The sequence below is a fragment of the Phaethon lepturus genome, unplaced genomic scaffold, assembly GCF_000687285.1.
Source record: "Phaethon lepturus isolate BGI_N335 unplaced genomic scaffold, ASM68728v1 scaffold46069, whole genome shotgun sequence".
NCBI lineage: Eukaryota > Metazoa > Chordata > Aves > Phaethontiformes > Phaethontidae > Phaethon > Phaethon lepturus.
The window spans coordinates 18,714-43,604 of NW_010564960.1; the positions used below are offsets into that span (position 1 = coordinate 18,714).

The following is a 24,891-nucleotide window of genomic DNA, read 5'->3' on the forward strand; positions in this document are numbered from 1 at the left end:
CCCCTGCAATTTCCTTAAGATAGGTTTCATTGATTGATTTACTCCCTCAAAAGCAGAATTTCTGCAAGATGCATCACTAATAGTCAGCTCTTAGGTTTTGATGAGTACTTTGTCCAAAATAACCAACATGTAATCAAGTTTAACATACATCAACACAAGTATTACACGCCAGCTATTAATTGAACTAAAAAGAGATTAAAAATTAATAACTTAATTAATAATCCCATAACTAGCCATGTGGCAAAGGAGAAATCTGGCAAATAATTCCTGCAAAAATTCCTGCTGCACCTTCCAAATTTGAGCAAAATGTTGGAGAAGACAGACATGCTGTTTGAACTGAACTGCCAATCTTCTGGACTCATGGATGGGGACTGAAGCATTCCATTCCTGTGCCCTTCCCTCTTGTAAATGACCCAAGCTATTCTCCCCCCTTCAGAAATTCTGAGTGTGCTACTGCTTATAAAGGAAGGAGGCTCCTTGGCAGGAGCTGATGAATAGTACTCTACAAAGCAGTGTGCCACAAAGAACTGCGGTCTTGCAAAATGGCTGCTAATCCTTAGTATTGCTGATGAAGCTCAGCCTGGGCTGCCTTAACTGGAGCATGTATTGAAAAAGTTCTTCTACCCATCTCTCGGGGAAACGCAAGAGCCTTGCTTCCCAAGAGTATGCAAGAGGAACATGTTCTGCTCTCGCTAAGATCAGTGGGAGATGATGGGCATTTTGTATGAAAGCCATTCTTTTATTTGTCTTTGAAGAAAGATGAAAGTAAGCACCTGCCCCTAAAAAAAAATTATCAAGTCCTACTTTCTACAGTTTTGCATTGTATGATGAAGACAGGGGGGAATATAAGCAAAGAAGGATGAGTGCGTGTCTTGGTTCAGGTCAGGAAAAGAGATTGTATGATGTGTACCTGCAGAGAATGCACAAAAGTGGAAGATTAGTGAATATGAAGGAAAGAACAGATGAGGTTTATGTAATCATGCTTTGTAGAATTTTTAGGGAAAAAAACCCAAGAAGCTCCAAAGGCACTTAATAGCTCAATATCATTTTGATGCTTCATGTTGCTCTAAATTAGAATAAATGATCCAGATCATGAAACTGGCTTTAAATATTAAAGTAAATCCCTTTTGATGTTCGTATTTCATGCTTTCATGTAAGCAGAAATACCATATTCCCTAAGTTACCTATTGAATATTTTTAAGTTGAAAAACAGATGTGAAGACAAACTGTTAAACTGGAGTCAAGAGAATACTTCAGTGATTTAGAATATATCACATGAATGAGATATTATTTGAAAGAGGTTAGATACTTGGAGACAGGCTTACACTTACAGATATTCAAATAAGATAAATTATGAAAATGCAGATCTGTGTGTCAAAACAAAACTGCTTTCTAAGGTTGCAAACACAGTGACAAGAGGTATAAAAATCTGGCAACCAGAACCACCAGATGCCTTAAATTGTAATCACAGGTTTTGTGTACTGTAATCAGAGCAACCTTAAAGCTGTGTGTTTTAACTGGACAGTTGCCTAAGCCTACCGTAAAATGTTTACCTTACCTTTAAGCCCAGAATTAACTCATTTTCTAGTTGTGTGTTTTGGAATAACTCAGTGATAACATTTTCAAAGAAGTCACGCAGTTCTGTAATCCTATTTGCAGAGATTACTTTGCTCAGATTCTCATTCTGATCCCTCCCTAGTGAACAAAGAACTAACCTTGAAGAATGAGGTTTAATATCCACACTGATTTTATGAAAGAATCAAAGCTCTTGATCAATCTTTCTTTGTTCATCTATTTATTGCTGCCTTTTTTTATTTTTTGAGCCTTTTTTCTAAATTAAAGAAGATGCAATATTTTCAGTGCTTTCTCATATGGTAGCTCTCTGATACCTGAGATGTCTTTTTTTATCTGTATGTCCTTTTTTTTTTCCCAGTGACCCTTCTAACTGCAGACGTGCATCGAGTCTGCCAAGCGAGGCCATATCCCTGATCTTTATAAAGGCATTACAATATTTGACTGTGGTACTGAGGCACATAAAATGCATTCTGGAGATCTCCCTTCATTTTCTTTTAACAGAAGTGCATTTGAACAAAGGTCTTTTCCAAGTTGTCTATAATGATGTGCAGTTCGCCAGCTTCAGCTGCGAAAGTTAATTTAGAGTCATATAAATTGTTTAATTCCCAGATGTCTAGCCTTTTTGGAAGGACACATATTAATTGTTGTTCTTGGTCTTCATGGAGCAGCATCTAACTTTTGTGAAAAATTACTTATCTTTATCTATATAAAAGCCTTCAGAATTTTGCACATCTCCTTGGATTATGGTGCACTAAATACCATTTTGCACTGCTTTTTAAATTAAATCATCACTATACTCCAACACTGCATAGCCTAATCATAAAGGACCAAAGATGTTTTACCATTACTAGAAATTTAAAAGCCACTGATCTTAGTTCATCAGAAAAGAAGAAGCTGACCTAAAAGATGTCACTGCAGTTTTAAAACAATTCCAACCTTTTCGGTCAAATTAGATTTGTCTCTGGGTGGGGCAGCTTTTGAAAATGAGGAGTATCCAGAAGCAAAAGGTAACACTTCAGAACTGATCCTCTAAATAGGGAACAACTCTAATTGCCATAGCGTGACGGTGATTGAAGATACCCATGTTAAATTATCATGCCAAAATCCGGTTGATTGTATGCTTACTTTTAGTATTCAAAAAGGTTATTACACAAAGAGCATCTAAAGGCTGTCTAAAGGCTAGTTTTAAATCCGTGTGGTACACCTGAGAAGTAAGTACACTTATGCAGCAGTATAGTAGATGTGGGTCAAAGCTTGTGCCAGATCTGAAATCTCTGTTGTGCATTGCAGTTCACAAGCTGCATAGGAAGAAATAGATAAAACAAATAATGCTTTGAAAGTTTGGTCACACTGGACAAAAAGACGTAATGCTTACTTCAAACTAAGAATATAATTCTAGTTTTAGAGACTTTAACTTAATAACCCTGCTTTCTTCAGTTGCCACTTCCAAAAAACAACTGTGAAGTCAGAAGAAAAAATTCCAGTCCTTGCTCAAGTAGTATTTAAGAGGGAAACGTTCCAAACTGATACATCTGCCAATTGTCCTTTAGCTGATCAGAAGTGGAATGGCTATATCTGAACAGTGGTTTGATAGAAAAATTATTAAATTATTAAATCATAAGCTGCTTTTTCCTCACTGATATGGAAAGTAGCCATATAATGATGTTCAAAGTTCCTCTTCACAGCAAGCCATTTTTCACATCAAGACAGCATTATGAAAATAATATTTAAAAAAATCAAGATATCAACCTGTTTTACCATTTTCCTTAGATTAGGAATTGGTGATGTTTTATAATTAGTGCTTAATGACACTAGCTATTTGTTATTAGCTAGTATCCTCTATGTAGGTACAGCATGAAGGTCAAAAATTATTGCGGTTCTGTTGCTAGAACAATGTTGGAGTGAAGTAGAAGTTAGGTTCTAGAAATTGCTAGAAATTCCCTGGCCAATAACAAAAAAAAATCACGTGGCCTGGAATTTTAAGAGCTCAAACATAAGCAATGACTCATGAAAGAAATATGAAATATCTGCAAAATTATTGAGAAAATTATATTAAAGAGGCATGGAGAAAAATTAGACTGCCTTTGGATAATGCAGACAAATGGAAAGAAAGTCTTCATGAAAGGTTACTTGAATTTTCTCCTTGCTACTTATTTTCTCCTTGCTTTCCCTGAAAGCAGTGTACTATATAAAATGACTACCAACAAAGCCTCATTAGTTTAGACACAGAAATGACTTGAGAATAAAATGACTTGAGTATTTAAAACAGTTTTTGCATTCCTAAATATTAAGCATTTGAAGTATTTATAGGTTTTCCTACTGTTTCATGTCTTTATTTGAAATTCTCTCTCTTAAAAATGCACACATAACAGTGTTAAATGACATCTGACCTCTCTTCTGACTTCTAGTCATGTGATGAAAAATGCTTTTGAAAATATTTAAGTCTAGATACAGGAAGATGACTAAACTCCTAAGCCTTTGTCTTCTAAAAAATTCCCATCGCTGCCAAAGCTGGTGAAGCTCCTCTGGTGGTTACAATGGGGGGAGTACTAAGGCAGAAAAGCTTCCAAGTGCCCGCAAGCATTCTCACCGCCGCACCTTCTACCTCCCTGTGCAAACCTCTGTTCCTGCCTTTAGAAGACGGGTGGCCACACATTCCTTGTCATATTTGCCCTTCTCACAGAGCTTGACATTGGGACACTTCACATAAATGCGTAACAGACAAGGACAAGGAACAAATTTCTTTAGCAAGGCAGCCAGCAGGCTTACTGTACTACCCCCCCTTCCAACATTTAAAGAATGCAACTATCTTCTCTCTTTCCTTTCCCATGTAGCTTGAGAATTACATCCAAGACAGTATGAAGAAAGAAATGGTAGAGATCCAGCAAACTGCAGTGCAGAACCAGACTGCAGTAATGATTGAAATAGGCACAAACTTACTAAATCAAACAGCTGAACAGACCCGCAAATTAACAGATGTTGAAGCACAAGTAAGTAATGAATTTCAACCTCAAAATGCTTCTGCTTCCCAAACACCTACAGCTATATATTTAACACAGTTCAGTGTTACACTATTCAGTTCAGCAGTTAGGTGTCAATCTTTAAAATCAACAGCTCTACCCAGCTTAAGGAAACATTAGTATTTGGTAATACATAATTCCATCTCAAGCCCACTGTTGCCACCTGAAAGACTTCCATTACAGCAGGAACACTCATCTTTAAAGATAATGTATGTAAAACTACTATACTATATCCAAGCATCAGTTGGGTACTAGTATGCTTTTATACAACACTTGTTGTATATCTCTGTTGATTATTCACATCTCATCGCCAGATCTTAGCTAAAAGACAGTTCTTTCAAATTGCCTTTGTTCCATTTACCAGGCTAATTGCTTTTTTACATTTTAATTTTCTTTTGTATTTTTTAAAACTTCTTATCAAGAAAAAATGCGTCTTTTTAATGAATGTTTTCACAGATACTGTAAGTGGGATAGTTCATTTCCAGCACAATGCACTATATTAGTTATTTAACAGAGGGATAAATAAATGAATCAGAGATGAATGAAAAAAAAAGGAATTAGGAGGAGGCTATTAGAAAAGTGTATTCACACAGAACTAATCTTGTCTACTGTACATATGATTTTCTAAATTATTTCCAAACAGAACAAAATTAATGGGTTTATCTTTAATTATTGCTTTAATTGAAAAGCATTAACTGCAATAAGACATTCTGTGAAATAGAATGCAGATTTTAACATGCTATAAGGACAAGTCCAATCAATGTAGAATGGTATGTATTTGTAGTTTTGCTAACATGGTAGGAAAATTCAGATATATGATTCCCAAAACAAACAATGAATTTAGCATGTAGGACATAACTTTTTATACAATGTAACTAGCATGCAAAACCTAAAATCCTTGTTAGACATTTTACTATCTGTAGAATTCATCCAATAAATTAAATTACATTTTTTAACCTAAACCAAGCCTTTGTGAACTCTTTGATAAACTGATAGTTCATAGCTCACAGGCGAACTGAATTCAACTTTCTGATTGCATTATTCAGGAGCCCAGTATTTTGCACGTGTTGAGAGAATGTATTTATTCATTCACAGTAATGTCTTTATGGAAATTATTCAATTATTTTCTGCTTAGAGGAAGAAAATCATCACTGTAACTTTCCTTCTCTGCTTGAAATTACTGGTGACTGGGTTAAGGGCTTAATTAACAACATAAGGAAATTAACCAAACAATTACTCTCAAGGACACTTACTTTTGGCAATAGTTTTCAATTACACTTAAGTGTGAAATCATGTCCTGAATGACTGTTTAACATGAAGGACATGAGTAATCAATTCTTCCTGCCAAGGAAACCCAGATTCTGCTGAATTAAAAAAAGCTGTTCTAAAACAATGAGAAAATATTTCTAGAAAACATGCCTCAAAGTAATGCAATCTGATACAAAAAGTATCTATCTTCCATGTTTCCTAATATCTGCATTTCTTCATTTAAAGATGCAAATGAATGTAGACAGTGAACAATATATATAGAAAAGGTAACATTAAATGCAAGGAATGAATCAACAAAAGTGTGGTTCATATGATAAACACTTTAAAATATAATTTGGGATTAAGGAAAATAGCTAAAGGAACTATCTAGTGGTATCAGTACTGGGCCAAGATTTCAACCGGTAAGAGATACACAAAGTACTTTCTTTCTACACCAGATTGAGAAAACAAGTCAACTTAAATTATTCTCTGAACAGCAACCGTAATAGTTCCAGTAATGAAATAAGAATATCATAACAGAGGGGAACGTATGACAGCAAAACTAAAGCACACGCTAACTCTCAGGCATTGGTCAGAAATGTAGCATACTACTGAAATATTCCTAATGATATATGGTAGTGTAACAACAAAATTAGTGCAACTCTGTGTATTCTTCTTCATTCATATTCTGTGAGCATTCGTGCTCAAATTAAGTGCTCAAAATATTTTTTTAATTCTAGGCTTAATTAGAGATCTGCATGATTTCACAACATAAAGAAATTACAATTTATTTTAAAATAGTATGTTGATTTTCAAGTATTTTTATAAATTTTATTTAGGTCTTAAACCAGACAACCAGACTTGAACTTCAGCTTTTGGAACACTCTCTTTCAACAAACAAACTAGAAAGACAGATTTCAGATCAGACCAACGAGATAACTAAATTACAAGAAAAAAACAGGTAAGTTTGCCTATCAACCCAATAAAATGCTATTCCCTGAAGTGCCCTTCTAATGGTTTTAGAAACAAATGTAATCAAATATGAAAATAAGGCCTTGTACAGAAGCTCCCCACACCCAGGTATGCTCATTACAAAGGTCATATATTATTTAAGGCCTAGAGAATCATGTAGGTTTATTCTTCTTGTGTACTGTTTATGTATCATTCTTCACTATCTAAAGTTCTCCTTTATATGAAGAACTTAAGGTTAAAACTGAAATACTTCTCAGTACTTCAGCTGTAGCCAATTTATATTCTTCTTTAGACTTATCCAGATGAAGTTACGGATTATGTAACCTGACTCAAATAAATCCAGTGCAACCACATCTCTCAAATTTTATTTCCATGTAGTACACAGATATCCTAAAACACACTCAGGTCATTGCCACAATTTTTTTCTAACCTGGTGAGAAAAGTCAAATACTACTCCTATTTAGTGTTCCTTCCTAGTCAATCTTTTGAAATTCAGACCGATATCCAGCTATTATTCCTATCCATTTCTGTACTCAGCTGTTGTCCAAAGGCTCATACCTTTTTTCAGCTAGTTTCATTTTCATATCACCAGGGTCTTATTTTACTTTTGGCAATAAATAGTTTACAGAGAAATCTAAAAGCAGCAAGAACAGTAAGTTTCCTCCTTCAAAGCCATGTTTTTCAATGAGAACCATATGTGCAAAGTGCTTTTTATTTTGAAAGAATTAGCCTAAAAAAACCAGGAGACATGTTTTGACGTTTTTGTTCACTACTCTACTACATTTATATATGTTCCCTAAAGGTTTTATCTACCACCTTAATAAAAACAAGCATCCTTATCAAATGGAAAGCAAATACTGAATTTTAAAATGTCACTGGTTTTGTGTTGAACCCAGCAGACTTTAGACTACCCTTGTAAAACCCACGTAAACACAAAAGCATTGTTTCTCACCTAACAAAAACCAACCTGACATTGAGCTAATCTGCTTGAAACCTAATTATAAGGTTCAGGATTTTTTTTTTTCAGCAATGGATTTTAGGTGAACTTCTCCCTTTTGGCCATGCATTTTTTAACATCAGCTTTCCCAGAGTCTGCATCAGAACAATTAGCCAATGAAATAATGTTCCAGCCAGTCACCTACTCACACCAGCTCCAGAACTGGAGATGGGTAACACATCTTCAAGTAACTATTTGCACGTTTCCCTGTCTTAACGCCGTAACATTTATTTATATTAAGTATATATTTTATTATAATTACAGGACATTTGAAAAGTTAATAGGTTCATCTTTAAATAAGTTTCATTTTTTAATAGCGTAAAACCATGAAATCTTTCACTAAATCTTTCATTTCATAATGTTGAAATATTGAACACGCAATGGTTACACTTTAAAAGCCTGAAATACAGACTATAGTAGACAATGTTGTTTATTAAGGTACTAATACAATAAATGAAAGCATATATATTAAACTAAACTCACCTTTCATTTAGCTTTCTACTGCATGCATGGCATCAGAGAATTAAGTTCAAGTACTTACGAAGAAACTTCTGCAACAGACTTGCTTCTCTTTATATAAACTCAAACCTGTTTCCGGGGAGCCTAATTGTAATCTTTTATTTAGCTTTCTAGAAAAAAGAGTTCTTGAGATGGAAGACAAGCACACACTTCAGCTGAAGTCAATAAAAGATGAAAAAGATCAGCTTCAAGTCCTAGTAGCCAGACAGAATTCTATTATAGAAGAACTAGAAAAACAGTTAGTTACAGCTACAGTAAACAACTCGGTTCTGCAAAAACAGCAACATGATCTGATGGAGACTGTTCATAACTTGCTTACTATGATATCTACACCAAACTGTAAGTAAAAGCAGACATGCTTATATCATTTGAGTGACATTCCCTAATTTGTGTACATTACCTATAAGGCCTTACAACCAGTTTTGCCACACTTTTGCTTCTCAAAAAGTTTGTTTTTTTTTTTTTGCCTTAAATTCTGCTCTGGATTAATTAAACTATTTTTTTAGGGGTGGGGGGAAACAATGACGACATTTATGTGGTTTCTTTTCAACATTTTGCTCATCTTCTGTGGTTTATATTGGTTTGCCTGCCCACTCCTCCAGGGGTTCAACAAAATACAGATGCCAAGTATCATTCATAGAATCGTAGAATAGTTTGGGTTGGAAGGGACCTTTAAAAGTCATCTAGTCCAACCCCCCGGCAATGAGCAGGGACATCTTCAACTAGATCAGGTTGCTCAGAGCCCCGACCAGCCTGACCTGGGATGTTTCCAGGGATGGGGCATCTACTACCTCTCTGTCAACATCTGCCAGTGTTTCACCACCCTCACTGCGAAAAATTCCTTCCTTCTATCTAGTCTAAATCTGCCCTCTTTTAGTTTAAAACCATTACCCCTTGTCCTGTTGCAACAAGCCCTGCTAAAAAGTCTGTCCCCATCTTTCTTATAAGCCCCCTTTAAGCACTGGAAGGCAGCAATAAGGTCTCCCTGGAGCCTTCTCTTCTCCAGGCTGAACAACCCCAACTCTCTCAGTCCTCACAGCAGAGGTGTTCCAGCCCTTGGAGCATTTTTGTGGCCCCCCTCTGGACACGCTCCAACAGGTCCATGTCTTCCCTGTGCTGAGGGCTCCAGACCTGGATGCAGGACTCCAGGTGGGGTCTCACCAGAGCAGAGCAGAGGGGCAGAATCACCTCTCGACCTGCTGGCTGTGCTTCTTTTGATGCAGCCCAGGAGATGGTTGGCCTTCGTCTCACATGACATTCATCTCACGTGGCATTCATTCATCTGGCAATACACACTCTCTTGGCCATGTATCTATATCTACATGCATGGTGTAGGCCTGTAGCTTTTCTTCCTGGCTCACAAAGGTTACTTCTGCCACCTCTGATTGCTCTATGCACAAAGAGTTGATCAAAGAAAGGACAAATTATAATGGCTATTAAAGGCAAAGGAATCAGCACTGGCAGTTTTTAGCACCTGTGTATGCCCCAAACAACAGAAAGCACCAGCCCCGGGCAGCAGGTACCCCCAGAAGTCCTACAATCTCTCACTGAGGCTTCCCTGTTCATCCTAAAAATTCCTCAGCCTAGCAAATTTTATAGGCAATAATCTCACCCCTAAATGCCTGACAGTGCTGCAACAAATCATAGCCACCGAACATAGCTTCCAAATTTATGCAGATTCATATGCTCTATAAAAACTCCACACAAACCATAAACGGAAAGTTATGGCTAAACAGGATTTAAACAGATGAACAAATTCCTCACCTTGAATTTCATGTCTCCATGTCTTATGGAACTTTGACAAATTAAGAATGTATAGCTGTTCTATATAAAAGAGTAAAGAATCTGGCATGTTTGCCTGTAAAGTTCTCAGGGCTGGAAATACACAATCATATAGAAACTCTAAAAAAAGGATTTAAAATTAAATACTAGGAAGATTTTAAAACAGTTGTCATTACAACTTAAAAGACTGTATAGATGGTCTATGCTACATTCCTGTAAGTTGGATCACAAAAAAGGAAAAGGGTGTTCGGGAGTCCTTGCTTAGAGTAGTGTCCTAAATAATATGATGTTGTAGGTTTTTCTAAACAAAGTAAACCCCAAGTTTTTGGTCTTAATCACTGACACTATCCCCTTAAATACCATTACCAAGGCTGAACATGTTCTTGCTGATGTTATCTGCTATGCTAGTGCACAAATAAGTAAACAAGTCAAAGTCATGTTGGCTACAACACTCTTAAACCCAGAGTGGAAAAAATAATGAATGGTTGCCAAAAAGACAAAATTAGCAGGGAAAGCGTCTAAGACAGTATACAAACAATAGAGTGTGGAAAAGCAATTAAAACACTGAACGTGTTATTTTTGTATTTAAGGCAAAGCATGTCAACTGGTAAATAACGAATAAGCAAGCTAAAAAGAACATAATAAGCAACTGTAATATAAGCATACATTTATATGGCACCTAAAACTTTGTACTAACTGTCTGTGCTTGTTAGATTAAATTAAAAGAGAAAATACACAGAACCAACCCCAAAAGGGTCAAATATGAAGTATCAGTCAGCAGGCAAAATGCCAGGAAATTCCAACCTCCATAGTTAATAAAGAACCGAACAAAAAGATGAGCCTTAGATTGTTCTGTAAAACAAGAAGGCTTAGGCATACTAAAGTGTATTTTTTACACAAATGAATTCCAGAAGGGATGTTTCCTTAGTGGGTTGGGCTGAGCTACCAAGCTTCAGCTTGGTACATACAAAGTTGTTTCTGCTCAGCACAGGAGCAAAAAAACTAGCTCAAACTTTGTAAGAGTAGTTATTCCAGTCAGCTGTATTATAAAAGATTTCCTAACTCCTATGTTAGATTTCACAATTTTAGAGTACTGGCCAAAGGTCAATACTAAGATAATCAGTTTCTAATTAGATATGTTTTAGTAGTAGTTAATGCATGCAGAGGTTGTAAGGCATGTAAGAGTCCAGCAAAGGCAATGAATGGAAGCAGAAATTGTTCAACTGAATGAGATGCTATATCCTAAGTTTTATTATTCAACATATTAGTAAGTGTCATCACTTTTCAACCCATCAAGCAACCATGCTCATATCAGAATAACATCTCTAAATAATATAAAGCAACAACACACATAATTAATACCTTGATCTGTCATTCCCTTCAGGACCAGGCTTATTTTTTGGAACTGCAAAGCTTTCAGCTGATTACATCATTAATTGCTTCGTAGTAACTTTTAGTCATCTCCTCTTAATGCCTTCAATTTCTATTGTATTTTTAGCAGCTAAGAACAACTTCATAGCTAAAGAGGAGCAAATCAGCTTCAAAGACTGTGCTGAAGCTTTCAAATCTGGACTGACAACAAGTGGAATCTACACTTTAACTGTTCCAAACACTGCACAAGAAAAGAAGGTAGGATGGCTATAAAGTGCTACCTAGGCATACTGTGTTAAATAGTTATTTGATCTGGTAAATATGCAATTTTAAAGCGTAGTTAATAGTGAAGTTTATTACTTGTCATGTTTTTTTATGAGCATTTCACCACTTACAAATCTGAGTATCTCACAGGAAGAAGAAAGTCCTTCAGGTGAAATCTTGGCTCAGTAGAAATGAATGAGCATTTTGTTGTTCACTTTAGCATGCCAGAATTTCATTCTTTGTTTCCGCATAATAATGCAATTAAAGCAATTATAGTACTGTAATTTCTTTATAAAATCTCTAACTCCAACACAATTGCTCTGCATGATCAGCAATCTCCTGTCTCCTCTAAGTTCTTAGTTCCTTCAAATGCCAAAGTCCCTTCAAACAGCAAAAGGAGATAAAATCAGTGGCATGGAAGAGTACTCAGGGATGTCTACTCATGTAAGCAATCTACTAGTACTGGACTTATGTATGGGTTCCAGTTCTTTGTTATGCAGAGTTTTAAGGGCATTTGTGTAACAATTAGATTAGCACATAGATCAGCACATCCAACATTGGGTAAAAGAGAGAACGTTCCTGGAAAACACTGCTCTGATTTAAATAAAAGGTGAAAGTTTGCAGTAATTTCACTAGATCAGTTTAAATTCCTCTTGAAGCATTTTTTTCCCCAAATTTTGATAGCAAAGGTTTAGCAATTAAGTTCACCGGTGACTAGTCTTTGAAGTGCCAGAAATTCATCTAGCCCAAGCCAGACTTTGTGATGTTTACCCTTACAAAGCTCTCAACTAGAGGAAATTAGCATTTTGTTTGGGTAAGATCTATAAAATACAATATATAAAACCTGCAATTTTTTTTTTTATCTTCTACAGAAATTATGATAGCTGCAGTCTGCTGCTTTTGAAAGAAAAAAGAAAAAAAAAGGATGCTAGTTTTCCTTTGGAATAGTCTAGTCTATATTCAATACATCTGTTTCACAAGAAAATTAGTTACATAAGATGCAATAAATTGTTTTATTACATGTGAAATAGAATAGTATTTAAATAGCATAGATATGTACAATCACAATTTTAAATGCTAAAGGAGATGCAAGCTACTACATCTCTAAAGTAATAGATTGCAGCAGTCTTTGTTAGACATCTCAGGAAGGGTTATATTCCTTGAATCTCTTAATATTACTGGTCTCGAGCTTTTACCTTTAGTTTTAATTTTATTATTAAATATAATATACAGAGCATGCGTATTTTCTAAAAGCAGATATAAATGTATGCCATATTACAGAATGAAAATTTCTGTCATAAACTTTAATGCTGCATTTTCAAAGCCATAAATGTTTAGGGCAATTTATATGATCCAAGAAGCCAGAGCAATGCACATTTCTACCAAACTAAAATCTACCAAAAATATCCTATCCATGAAACAAAAGTACACTTGCAAATTTCCTAGACTACATAAATATTAAATTGCCTTTGAACATGGAGGCTGAAAACGCTTAACAAAAATACCCATTTTGGTAATTGACTAGGTTAAAACAAGTAGTTAAAATGTAATAATTTAATTAAATTAGTAATTCATTTAATAGTATTAAAGAATTTTAATCTTATTCTGCCCACTTCAGATAGAAAGAAAAAGACACTTAAAAAGACAGTGAAGGTTTTACTTACTATATGACATGAAAAATAAGAGACTAAAAAGTCTTAACCTGATGCAAATTTTTTATACAAATACAAATGCATAAGAGGACTTCTCAAGGGAAGTGAAGGTGTGGGGATAATCAACACGTTACACCATTTTCAGCTGTTTATGATGTGGATGGCCACTCAGACCAGGAAACAGAATGACCTTTTTTAGTTGCCAAAAGTGCTGCACTGCTGTTTATGTTTTTGTCTTTTCCTCTTGTAACACCTTCTGACCTCCCAACAGGCTTATAAACAACTTCTCTGTAATCTGTAACTGATCCCACTTTACTAATTTGTCTCCCATCATAATCCAAAACTAAAGAATTGCATACGAGAGCTGAGAGGAAAACAATTATTTCATGCCATTAATATTTTCAAGCTTTCAAGCTTTCCTGTTCTGCACCAGGACAAAAGCTAAGTGTTTTTAAAAACAGTGAGGAAAAACAGCAAAAGACTGCTGACACAAGGAAAAATGGCAGAGGCAAACCAATGAAAAGTCAATAGCTTCATTTTTACAGCACTTACCTGAACTAATTAACCTCCAAGTCTTAACCAGGCAGAACAGTTGAGTCTGGATGACCCTAACGTATTAGCCCAACCGTTACCACAACTATTACCAACATATTACCCCAGATCTTAGAATAGTGGCTGAAGCAGTGGCTAAGCTCTTCCCCATTTCCACCCCTGTTGAGGTCAATTTTCATCCCAGAACCGACACACGTTCTAAGCCAAGGCCTTTTTAACCAAAACTTCCTTGCAGGAAGTGAACTGGGGAAGGTTGAATTTACCAACAAAAATGATTTTGCATATCTTTCCGAAAAAAGTGGTCATCCAGACAACTATCTAGTCATTTCAAAAGGAGCCCATGCCATGGACCTTACATCTAAAATATGCATACAGAAATTGCTTCCAACCCCAAGCATTAAAAAAGAACATATATGTAGCTTCTCCGGTACAGTAAGAAGTCAGATAAAGGGGTTTTTTTGTGAATTTTAGAACTCTCATCATTTGTCTTTTTCACTGGAAACTGGTGTTAGGTGAAATTTTTCCAGAACAAGGAAACTAAGACCACAATTCTGATCTAGTCACATCTCTAAGAGCTGGACATAGCAGAATACAAAATCATTGAGCATCATGACTCAAAAGTGTTCAGACAACAGCCAAAAGTGATGCAAAGGGCAACTGCACAGATGTGGCAACAGCACTTGCTTTGGTATTAAAACTGTAGTGGATCTTCATCCTGATAACTCAGCCAAAAGCCTTTCCATTCAAAAGCAGGTCTGAAAACACTTATACACCAAATATCCTAATGTACAAGAAAAATGAAAAAATCCTACTTTCGCTGCAAGTCAGCTTCCTAGACAGTAAAGACATCAAATTGACTGCTCACAGCTTACATGTTATAATCTTTAGAAAAGAGACTACTTCAGGTTCCATGTACCTTACAGCATTTTCAAAAATGCAGCGCTGATCTTTAGCTGAAGGTGAAAAATATAAACAGCTGACCTTAGCTTTCACAGTGCTACAGCTGCTAGAACTGTAAGTACTGAAGCAGTTCACAAGATAAATCAAATATTCTCCCTGCCAATTTGTTGTAATTTGAGAGGCTAATCTCTTTATTCTTTTTGGCATCTGTTTGAAGACTCCTGCTGCCTGCCTAATCTTGGTATCTATTTTTACTAGTTTTATGAAATGTTACATTTATTCCTTTAGAATATAAAACCTAGGCCAGGCTGAAAGGTCAGAACAGTTCTGTTCTAGTAATAAGTGTTAGAGAAAGCTTCATATGCATATCATTTTACTGGAGAGTGAAGATTTTTTTAAAAAAAGAAGCTGTAGTCCAAATAAAAGCTTCCTTTCCCCTCGTCTTTCACATACATCATGAAGAAATTGTTCCCTCTGCAGACTGACACAGCAATTTATTGTGTTTATTCCAAACTAAGCAAATCCTTTCCTTAATCTTCATTTTACTGAACAGCTCCATCCTTAAAATTACTTATGAATATACATAATTCACTTAAGTATTTTTGGTAAAAAGTAACAAAAATAGATAAACTTATTAATTTGCTTTCTGTAATCTTTACTGCCATTTTTCTTCATAGACTTTAGTCTTTCCCAAATTAAAAATCAAGTGTGTATGTAAATTTGAAGTTCCTAGTTTTACAGTAAGTATTTTCATCTTGTTTAATCAGAGAATTGATTTCTAGGGAAATCACAGAATCATTAAGACCTTTAAGATCATCAAGTCCAACCATCAACCCAACACCACCATACCCACTAAACCACGTCCTGAAGTGCCACGTCTACATGTGTGATCTGGAAAGCAAAGTTATGATTTCATGAGCGAAGTGCATACGTGAGGGCTTGAAAGACAGGGTTCTGAATTGCCAGTCATGCCTGAAAGCAGAACATTTCACTGTATGATACTTAATAGGTGGTAAAAAGAATTTTCACTTTTTAGCTAGTTCCAGGGAGCAAGTGTGCAACCAGGAAGTACAGCAGTTAGTTAGAAACTATACATTGAAATGTCAAACAACAATAATCTTCTCATCTTTTAAAATAGTTACTATGACACTAGAAGGAGCTGGTATAACCAGTACATTCATTTTGCCTATGACACACTTTCCACCCAAGAAAGGAAAGGATTTCCCTTTCCAAAGCCATAAAACTGGCATCTTTTAGAAGCACTTACAGATGACTGACCTGAAATTTTTTGGTGTTGAAAAATTAAGCTCCCGAATTGACATAAAATTTTTAAAATCGTTACCAGTAAGAAAAATCTACATGAGACCTACAAGATCTACATGATTCTCTTCTTCAGTTTCTTATTATGTGGGTCAGTTCCTGCTGAACTGCTTCTCCCTTTGGGAACAAATTTGCAGTACCCCAGCATTTATCCCAAAGAGTCTGTAGTGTCCATAGTGTCAAATGGCTTTTATAAAGCTAGTTGTCTTACCATTCACATACAGAATGGATACTGGCTATAGCAGGGGTATTTTATGTAATACATTCACAGTCATTCACTGTTTGAGAATAATTTAAGCTCATTAGAACTAAATAAAGTGCTATTTTTAGGCATTTATATCTTCAAAGTAATGATTCCAGCTGAATTGAAATTTAGATGATAGACCTCAAGGAAATTGTATGTGACATTGAAAAACATCAATTAATGTCTACAATAGAAATATTAGACTGGACCAGTGGCCCATGTAAATTAATACCTAGCCTCTCTCTCTAAGTAGTTAAAAACTACATGTTTCAAAGAAAAGTGAAACAGTTCTGTTCTCAGTTTGGCTACTTACACTGTCCGTTCAGTAGTGTGAAGCTTCAGAGTCAACAACTTCCTCTACAACCAATGATACTTGTCCACTGTTAAATCAGCAATTTTAACTTGCAGTCATACTTAATAAAGGTATCTGCATCTCCTTTAGCCTACCCCTAGTGTCCCTCTTCATAACCTCCTGTGGAAATTAATTTTCATGTACGCGTTTTACATCGAATGAGTTAGCTTTCTAAAAATCTCGATCATTTTTTACAATACCTTATTTTCAGCCTTTTATTTATAAAACCAAAAAAGTTTTATTTTTACTAAATGTAATTTATATCCTATTACTATACCGTTACTAGTTCTTAAATACAGAGGTTAGTAAAAAAACCTAAAAAATAAGCTTTGAGGTGCAAGGAATTGCATGCAGCAGTACAACTTAAAGTCGCTGTTTTCAATTAAATTCTGTTCACATGACATACTTTACCCTAATCCAACTCTTTTTCTTCTTAATGTGTTTAATAATTGCAGGTCTAAGGGCTTGCTTTCCCTTCAAAAGACTGATGCCTTTGAACAGTATATATGCCACTGCTTGCATTGTAAATACCCTGCTTGATTTATATATGTGTGTGTGCATGTGTCTGTAACGTATGTACAATACACATACACAGAAATACATGCATACCCTAAAAGAGCCAACTATATTGAAAACTTAGTAAGGAGCACACTTTACTTCCTAAAATGATAGAAAACACTGCCACAGGACAGAAGGAAACTGGCTTCTCTGAAGTCATATTTTTTCAATTAATTTTGAGGATGTCTAACAGTTCAAAGAACTCAAATCTGCTAATTGCTAACACCGATAAGACAAACTCCTGTAGAAGAGGATGAAAAAGACATACAGCTTCAGTGTCATTCAGTCACAGTTTGGGGCATTTATAGGCACACTGTGACAAGCAGCAGTAATAAGCTGGGTAAGAAGGAAGACCGCTAAGAGATTTTTTAAACAAAGAAGGGAACATCCAAATTGCTAATGAAACTGTCAAGTCTAGGTGGGTATTTTTGTTTGGTTTTTTTTTTTTAATCTCTACAGATGAAATATCCTACCAAAGTATAAGAAGCCAAATCTTGTCTCTACTGCTGTAAATGGAAAGATGGAACTTCACTTAATTGATGAAAGACCTAGAATACAGATTAGAAGTTAATGTAGTTTAATACTCAAACTATAACTTCACAAAGATGTGAAATAATTCTGCAGACGACTCAGAACTTCAGTATCTTGTCAGAAATGGTAAAAAAAAATAAACTTCCTAAACCAGCATTTTTAGGTTAATACACATTTTGCACTTGTAGACTTTAAAATGTGTCACTATATAGAATTCTGCAAAGCACGTGTTTTTTATTTTTGTTTTCCCATGACTGCATGCACTTACGCTGTTACATGCTTACTCTGGTAGGCCTACTGTGACATGGAAACTGGTGGAGGAGGTTGGACCATTATTCAGAGACGTGAAGATGGCACTGTAGACTTTCACCGGACATGGAAAGAGTACAAGATGGTAAACAATGTTTTCTGAAGCCTTAATATTAGTTGTTATTAACTGAAATCTGATATAATGAAGTTCTATTAATAGCATCCTTAGAATGTAAGCAGGTTTTAGAAGTTGTCTTTGTCCTTAGATGTTCATTCTGGAAATGTCAGAGTAGTGTAAGTTGTTTGCCTAAGCAGACTTGCAAGTGTGATGTTTGTTTTTAAAGAAAAACCTCACTTTTCTTTCATCAACTGTTCCATGATATGTCCACATGTTTTGAGTTATTTATATTTGTGTTTCTAGTGACAACAGTAGAAACTGCTCCAAATCTTCTAAGTAATATTGATTCACTATTTCAGATTCCTGAGTTTGTCTTTGCTGAAACAAACTTTTTGAAATGTTACAGATCGATAACCCTCATAGACACAGTGAAATTCTTAGTTGACAGATTGAAAACTATTGAACTTAAAAACTGCTAAAGTGGTCATTTCAAACTCAAACAAAAAAACAAAACAAAGCTATTTAAATTTACAACTTGTATTACAGGGGTTTGGTGATCCTGCTGGGGAGTACTGGCTGGGAAATGAGTTTGTTTCTCAACTGACTAATCAGAAGCGTTATGTTCTTAAAATACACCTGAAAGACTGGGAAGGAAACGAGGCATATTCATTGTATGACCACTTCTCTCTAGCAAGTGAAGAACTAAAATACAGGTAAGCAGAAAAATCAGATCTGAATAAAAAAAGATCTGATAATAATATTTCTAGGCTGTGTAGATGCATGACCTTATTTCATACAAATTATGACGATTTTCAATTCACTCAGAAAATAATGTTCGCTCCAATTTTCACCTATTGCTTAAAACAGTCTTAATAATAATTTTTTTCCCAACGGATACAATGTATATTTCACTAGTGCACACTGGGTAAGTGTAACAAACAAGATGCACAGAGATGAAATGATGGTATGGTATGGTGATGGAATGGTAACGGTAATGGAATGGTAACAGTAATAGAATGGTAACAGTAATGGGATGGGATGGGATGGGATACGCTTGCCAACACAGCGGATGGCAGTGCACCACATCCAGGGCAATAGGAACCTGTCTGCAGTTGCTATCAAATCCTGATTCCAGGCAATAAATAAATTTCTGCAAGGTGGATGACTAAGATGAACAGTACTGCAAGAAGATTTTTCAATTAAGTCAGTGGCTAGTAGAGCTATTCTGTTGTCATGCAGAGCACACTGAGGTAATGCTACCTTCTCCTTCCATGACCCACTGGCTTGGATTCTTGAAGAATAACACTCCTACCTGTGAAAATGTCCAGTCTCACCCCCTACAAACTTGTCAATTTAAACACCAGATTTTAATGAGCCTATTACTTATGCTTCCATCATTCTGTAAAACATAAAGCTTCACAAATTCTTCTTACATATTTGGTTAAAATAGCAAATAACATACATTTTGAATAAATACTTTATATATAAACAAATATTATCATAGTAGTATACATTTTAAATAGTATCACAGTGTTACATATTTTGAAACAGTATGAGCCACAGCTGAAATATATGGGCAGTTCATACTTCATTCTCCAGGCTCTCTGTAAATTCAGTAGATATTGTTTGATTGGTTACAGAAGAAACTAGAGACTCTGCAGAATAACAGATGCTTTCCTACTACACGGTCCAGGAAATGTTTATAAGAATCTGACAGATTCATAGAGCTTTAGGTGACTGGACAGAAAAAATGCCTAAATTTAGATTAAAGTCTCCAAGATTTTTAGCAACTATTTGTTGTAAACAAAGTCAATCTGACACTCAACAGAACTGATGCTGTTACTTCAACTCAAGCCTTATATGCAAAGCAGTCCAAAATGATCAGTATCTCCCTCCCCCAAAACATTAGATCTTAATGCCTTAGTAGTATACAGTTGTCTCAACTCCAAAGCAAATATTTTTTCATCTGGAGAGTCCAAATCTACAGCAGAGATTTTTTTAAAGTAATACTTTAAAATACTTACAAAGGCAACCTTGCAAAATGGGTCATTACCATTGTCCACTTACCATATTAAAAAATAATGACTAAAAACTGTCTGTAAATAGATACTTTAATTTAAAATGCAACCAAACATGGAATGCATCATAGAATGCAGTGGATTAAAGAATATGTTTAACATTATGAACAAGAAAAAACTAAGAAAGTATTCCATTAATGGAGCAACTTCCATTACGTTGAAACATTACTACATTCTGAATGCTGGAAAGATTATGAGTTGGGTCATAAAAGTGACATTTCATAAATTCATAGAAAAATTGAAATCAGAATGGACTTCATTTGAGTCAAACTTCCTGGTCTCAAAGCTATGAGATCAGGCCAGGTTGCTCAGGGCTTTATCCACATGGGTCTTGACAACCTCCAAAGGTGGAGACTGCACAACCCGTTCTACTGCTTGTCTGTCCTCACGGTGAAAAAAGTTTTCCTGATATTCAGTCAGAACCTCTCATTTCAATTTACATCCACTGCCTCTCATCTTCTGTTATACTAACCCATACTTCTAAAAATTGAATAATAATAATGATAATAAAAAACTAATAATAGGCTGCTTAAATTAGACTTGAAAATGAAAATTAAGGCTAGAGCCTTTTCCAACCTAAATGATTCTGTGATTTAACACTAATAAATCTATGAAGGATGTGACAAGGAAGAGTAATTAGGAAAGCAGACAGGGAAATATTGACAGACTCCTAAAATATAGGTTACTGGTTGGTAATTAGTAGTCCAGGTGATGCTATTATCTCTCAGATGCAAAGTTGTAATGCTACATTGCCATGTTGTGCTAACAGCAAAATAGGAATCAAAAAAGTTTTGGTTTAAACTTTTGAACTTGATTAAAAAAAAATTTGCACACAATGTGTTTACAGTATTAAGAAATGCATGGTACATAGGAAAAATTCCAGGAGTTATTATCTATCTATCATTTTCTTCTAATATGACATGAACAAAACAGTCATCTACAAATGTGGAAGCTGTTCATTAGAATATTGTGCTGATCATTTCTGCTCATGTGAAAACATTATGCTGCAAAACAGCTTACAACAGTACATTGGCCAGAAGTGAGCTATTTGAACAGGATATTTATTGCAAACTATTCCATCATTATTTTGCAGATCAACTACCATTAACTTCCACGTAATAATTGTTTTTCCATTCCTCACTTCTACAGGATTTACCTTAAAGGACTTACTGGGACAGCGGGCAAAATAAGTAGTATAAGCCAACCAGGAAATGATTTTAGCACAAAGGATGCAGACAATGACAAATGTATTTGCAAATGTTCACAAATGCTAACAGGAGGTAGGAATGTTTTTTTTTCCTCAGTCTTCCTATTTTTATTGGCACTGAAATTGTCTGTGAGATAAATAGTGATAATTCTGACAGTAAATTTTGACTATTGAAGAAGTCCAAAACTCACAGATAGAAACGCTAGTACGGTGACTGCAAATTAAATATTTTATCATTGGACAAAGGTTACTTAAAGTAAAACAAGAGAAGTTAAAACTGGAAAAAAACCCCCAGTCTCAAGTTGGGGTACAAGAAAGTCTGTAATTGTGGAACTAACCAGCGTTGACAGCAGATTCTTCCAAAGAATGAGATAACATAGTCACAGAGATCAAAACACTTATGTGTCGTCATCCCCAAGTTGTTTTAGCGATTCAGTTGGTCAGTGAAATGGTGCCTGATTCTTTAGGCACAAACCTAACTATCCAGAGAAGAAAACCCCAAAAGCTGCTGTATACTGTACATGCCACAGAAGGGTACAAATATTTAATTCCATATTTCAATATTCTTATGAAATGGCGATACATAAATTTAAGATACACCACATATATGAGATATCTACATTTGTCAAATGAGTATGCACTAGTTATTGGAGTTTTAAGTGGTAATTTTATCTTGAACCATGCAAGCCATTCAGTAATTTGTGCATCTAGAGTTCCACATTCTGAAATGTAAACAACTGCTTTGTAAATTTGACTTCGCTTCCTGTTACCTCTTAAGCAATAGTTTGTTTCCCTATAGCACAAGTTGCAAGACAAAAGACAGCTTCAGTTTATCCAAAAGGATAATTGGATTACTGCCCTGCAAAACAGAACACACACATTATCGCCATCATCACAGAAGTATAAAAATATTATTTTATTAATAAAAATAAATTTTCCTTATGACCCACTAACAGGTCAGGACCACAAGGATACAAAATAAGTTGGGCTGCTTTTTTCTCCTTTTGCTTCTTACCAAGTTTCAGCACAGAGGTTTTGAACTAATCTGCTCAGAGAATGAAACAGATAACTGAATTAATCCTCTAAAAATAATTAAGAAAATTTAAATTTGCAAAGAACAGGAATTTACCAAAGAGTAGATAAAAACCAAAGAAGACTCAGTATTATTATAGTCCAAGTCAAGTTCTGCCCTGAGGCTGTCAACAATGATGTTTGATATTGATAATAAATTAAGCTCAATTGAAGGCCTTCCCTTCTCAATTTTAAACTACTTTGTATTACATAAGCTTCAAAAATTTGTAGTGAATACACAAAGACATTCCCTTGCTGAGTTTGAGGGACATATTTTATCCTAACATTTCCAAATCATAAGAATGAAAATCTGGTTTTCGATTTCCCTTTCATTTCAGGACAATGAAGTGTCCTTATATAGTATTATGAAAATTACCTGTGCTGCCATTTTCATCTGCTGATGTTTCCATTTGTTTTCGGTCTTGCAGGATGGTGGTTTGATGCATGTGGTCCTTCTAACCTCAACGGAATGTATTATCCATTACGACAGAACAACAACAAGTTCAATGGTATCAAGTGGTACTACTGGAAGGGCTCGGGATACTCTCTCAAAGCCACAACTATGATGATTCGACCAGCAGATTTCTAAATGCTTTTGCATTATGTGAATTATGTATTGTATAGTCTTCAAAGACTTAATTTGCTGAGCATATAAACACACATCTGCAACTCGTCTCATTTTCAAGCCCAGAAAACATGTGCTAGTGTTCTGAAGGGATCAGTTCAGTACAATTCCTGAATTGCAATAGCCTTGATCAGCTAAAGTTCATATTATTCAACCAGACACAAACTCTAAAGCATCAACCTGGTATAACAGTGATTTGGCCAAACGACTGAATAAAAAGAACATCCAAGAAACTGTCAGACAACTTAAGGACTCTGTTTTACTGATCATTTATGTTATGTATGTATTAGTAAATAACTGGAACTGTGAAAAATACCTAAAATAGTTTTAGAAATATGCATTTTGCCTCATCACTGAACTTTAAACATTACTCTAATATAAAACACTTAACTAGATCTAGAACTATTTATCTCTCTGTGTCATGTTTGCCTTTTATGTACATAAAAACCCCCAATGTCCTGTAATTAGCTCAATCCTGTAGTTAAAGAATACATTCTTTCCCCCGATAGTCTCCTAAACCACTTCTTACACTTATTCAGGGATTTTTTCCAATAGCCTGTATTACTTTATTTAACAGAGGACAAATAGCATTTAAGTACTTTGCATTTATTCTTGGGAAATACCATGTACAAAAATCACCATTTCTTTCAGTTTGTACTTATTACAGTCTATCTATCTTTAAGTTACGAAAATCCCTGCAAATTAAATATAGTATGTGTTTCTTTATATTTTTATGAAGATTGCACTTTTTTCCTTTTCTTGTCATTTACCTGTAAAATAACTTATCAGTATTTTATAAACCGAGACAATGGCATTAACACCAAATGTCCGTTTGTCTATGACAATCAGTTATCACCTGGTGCTGTAGTACATCTGTACGTTTTGTAAAAATAACCTAACTGAAAACCTTATGCATGTTCTTTGATAGTATTAAATTTATGCTCATGAATTAAGATACAAATTACTACATTTTAAAAACAGGAAAAAAAATCTGAAAGTTATCTAAGGTTACACTACTGTTTTTTTTTCAGTAAGGTTAGGACTTCTCCCTAGAAATTCTCTGTAGGTAGGCCCTCAGTGTATAACACAATGTGAATAAATTACTCTACTGGGTGATTTTTTCTTTTCTTATTTTTTTTTATTACTATATGCTTTTAAAATTGTGTACACTGTAGTTCAGATTGAGAAGCTATTTCTTCATAAAGCACACAAAATAATTTTGTGCAGATTTTTCCCCAAATTAACCTTAGGTGTTAATTCTCATGCTTAGTCTTTGCTTTAAAGTAATAATTTTGGAAATTATTATTTTCAGCAGATGACTGAATTAGTTACAAGACTAGAACATATCTCATACCAAAACAAAACAAAAAACCCAGACACAACATTTCTGGAGGCTTACTTAACAAAAGGTATTGTATCTTTGATTTTGAGAAAGATGGAAGAAATTCATTTCATACTGACAGTCATTAAAGCTGCTGCTGGAGTACCCCACCACTCACAACACCATCATTCTTCACTGAACACGTCAGCATTATTAAAAGGTAGCAGAGACAAAAAATAATTCTAATGTTACTTCATAATCTGATTTTAAATAAACCTAATGAATGTAAATTAACCGCCATCACCTGAAGAGTTGCATAAAATAATCTGAATGTATTTAAGATTACTGTTTAAGTACTTCATTGT

At 35.1% G+C, this 24,891-nt stretch overlaps 1 protein-coding gene across 2 annotated transcripts in view; it reads left to right on the forward strand.

The window, feature by feature from the left end:
• The window catches only part of ANGPT2 (angiopoietin 2), a 42,919-nt gene extending 18,605 nt beyond the window's left edge, over positions 1-24,314 (forward strand). Inside the window, exons 2-9 of one of the 2 annotated variants that reach the window (XM_010295029.1) lie at positions 4,410-4,565; positions 6,683-6,804; positions 8,438-8,670; positions 11,612-11,742; positions 18,150-18,251; positions 18,771-18,937; positions 21,452-21,582; positions 23,009-24,314. In XM_010295029.1, coding sequence (XP_010293331.1) covers positions 4,410-4,565; positions 6,683-6,804; positions 8,438-8,670; positions 11,612-11,742; positions 18,150-18,251; positions 18,771-18,937; positions 21,452-21,582; positions 23,009-23,169 — 1,203 coding nt within the window. In that variant the 3' untranslated portion in view covers positions 23,170-24,314. The remainder of the gene's footprint in view (positions 1-4,409; positions 4,566-6,682; positions 6,805-8,437; positions 8,671-11,611; positions 11,743-18,149; positions 18,252-18,770; positions 18,938-21,451; positions 21,583-23,008) is intronic. The other variant, XM_010295030.1, reaches the window with a different exon arrangement.
• Positions 24,315-24,891: the final 577 nt, after the last annotated feature.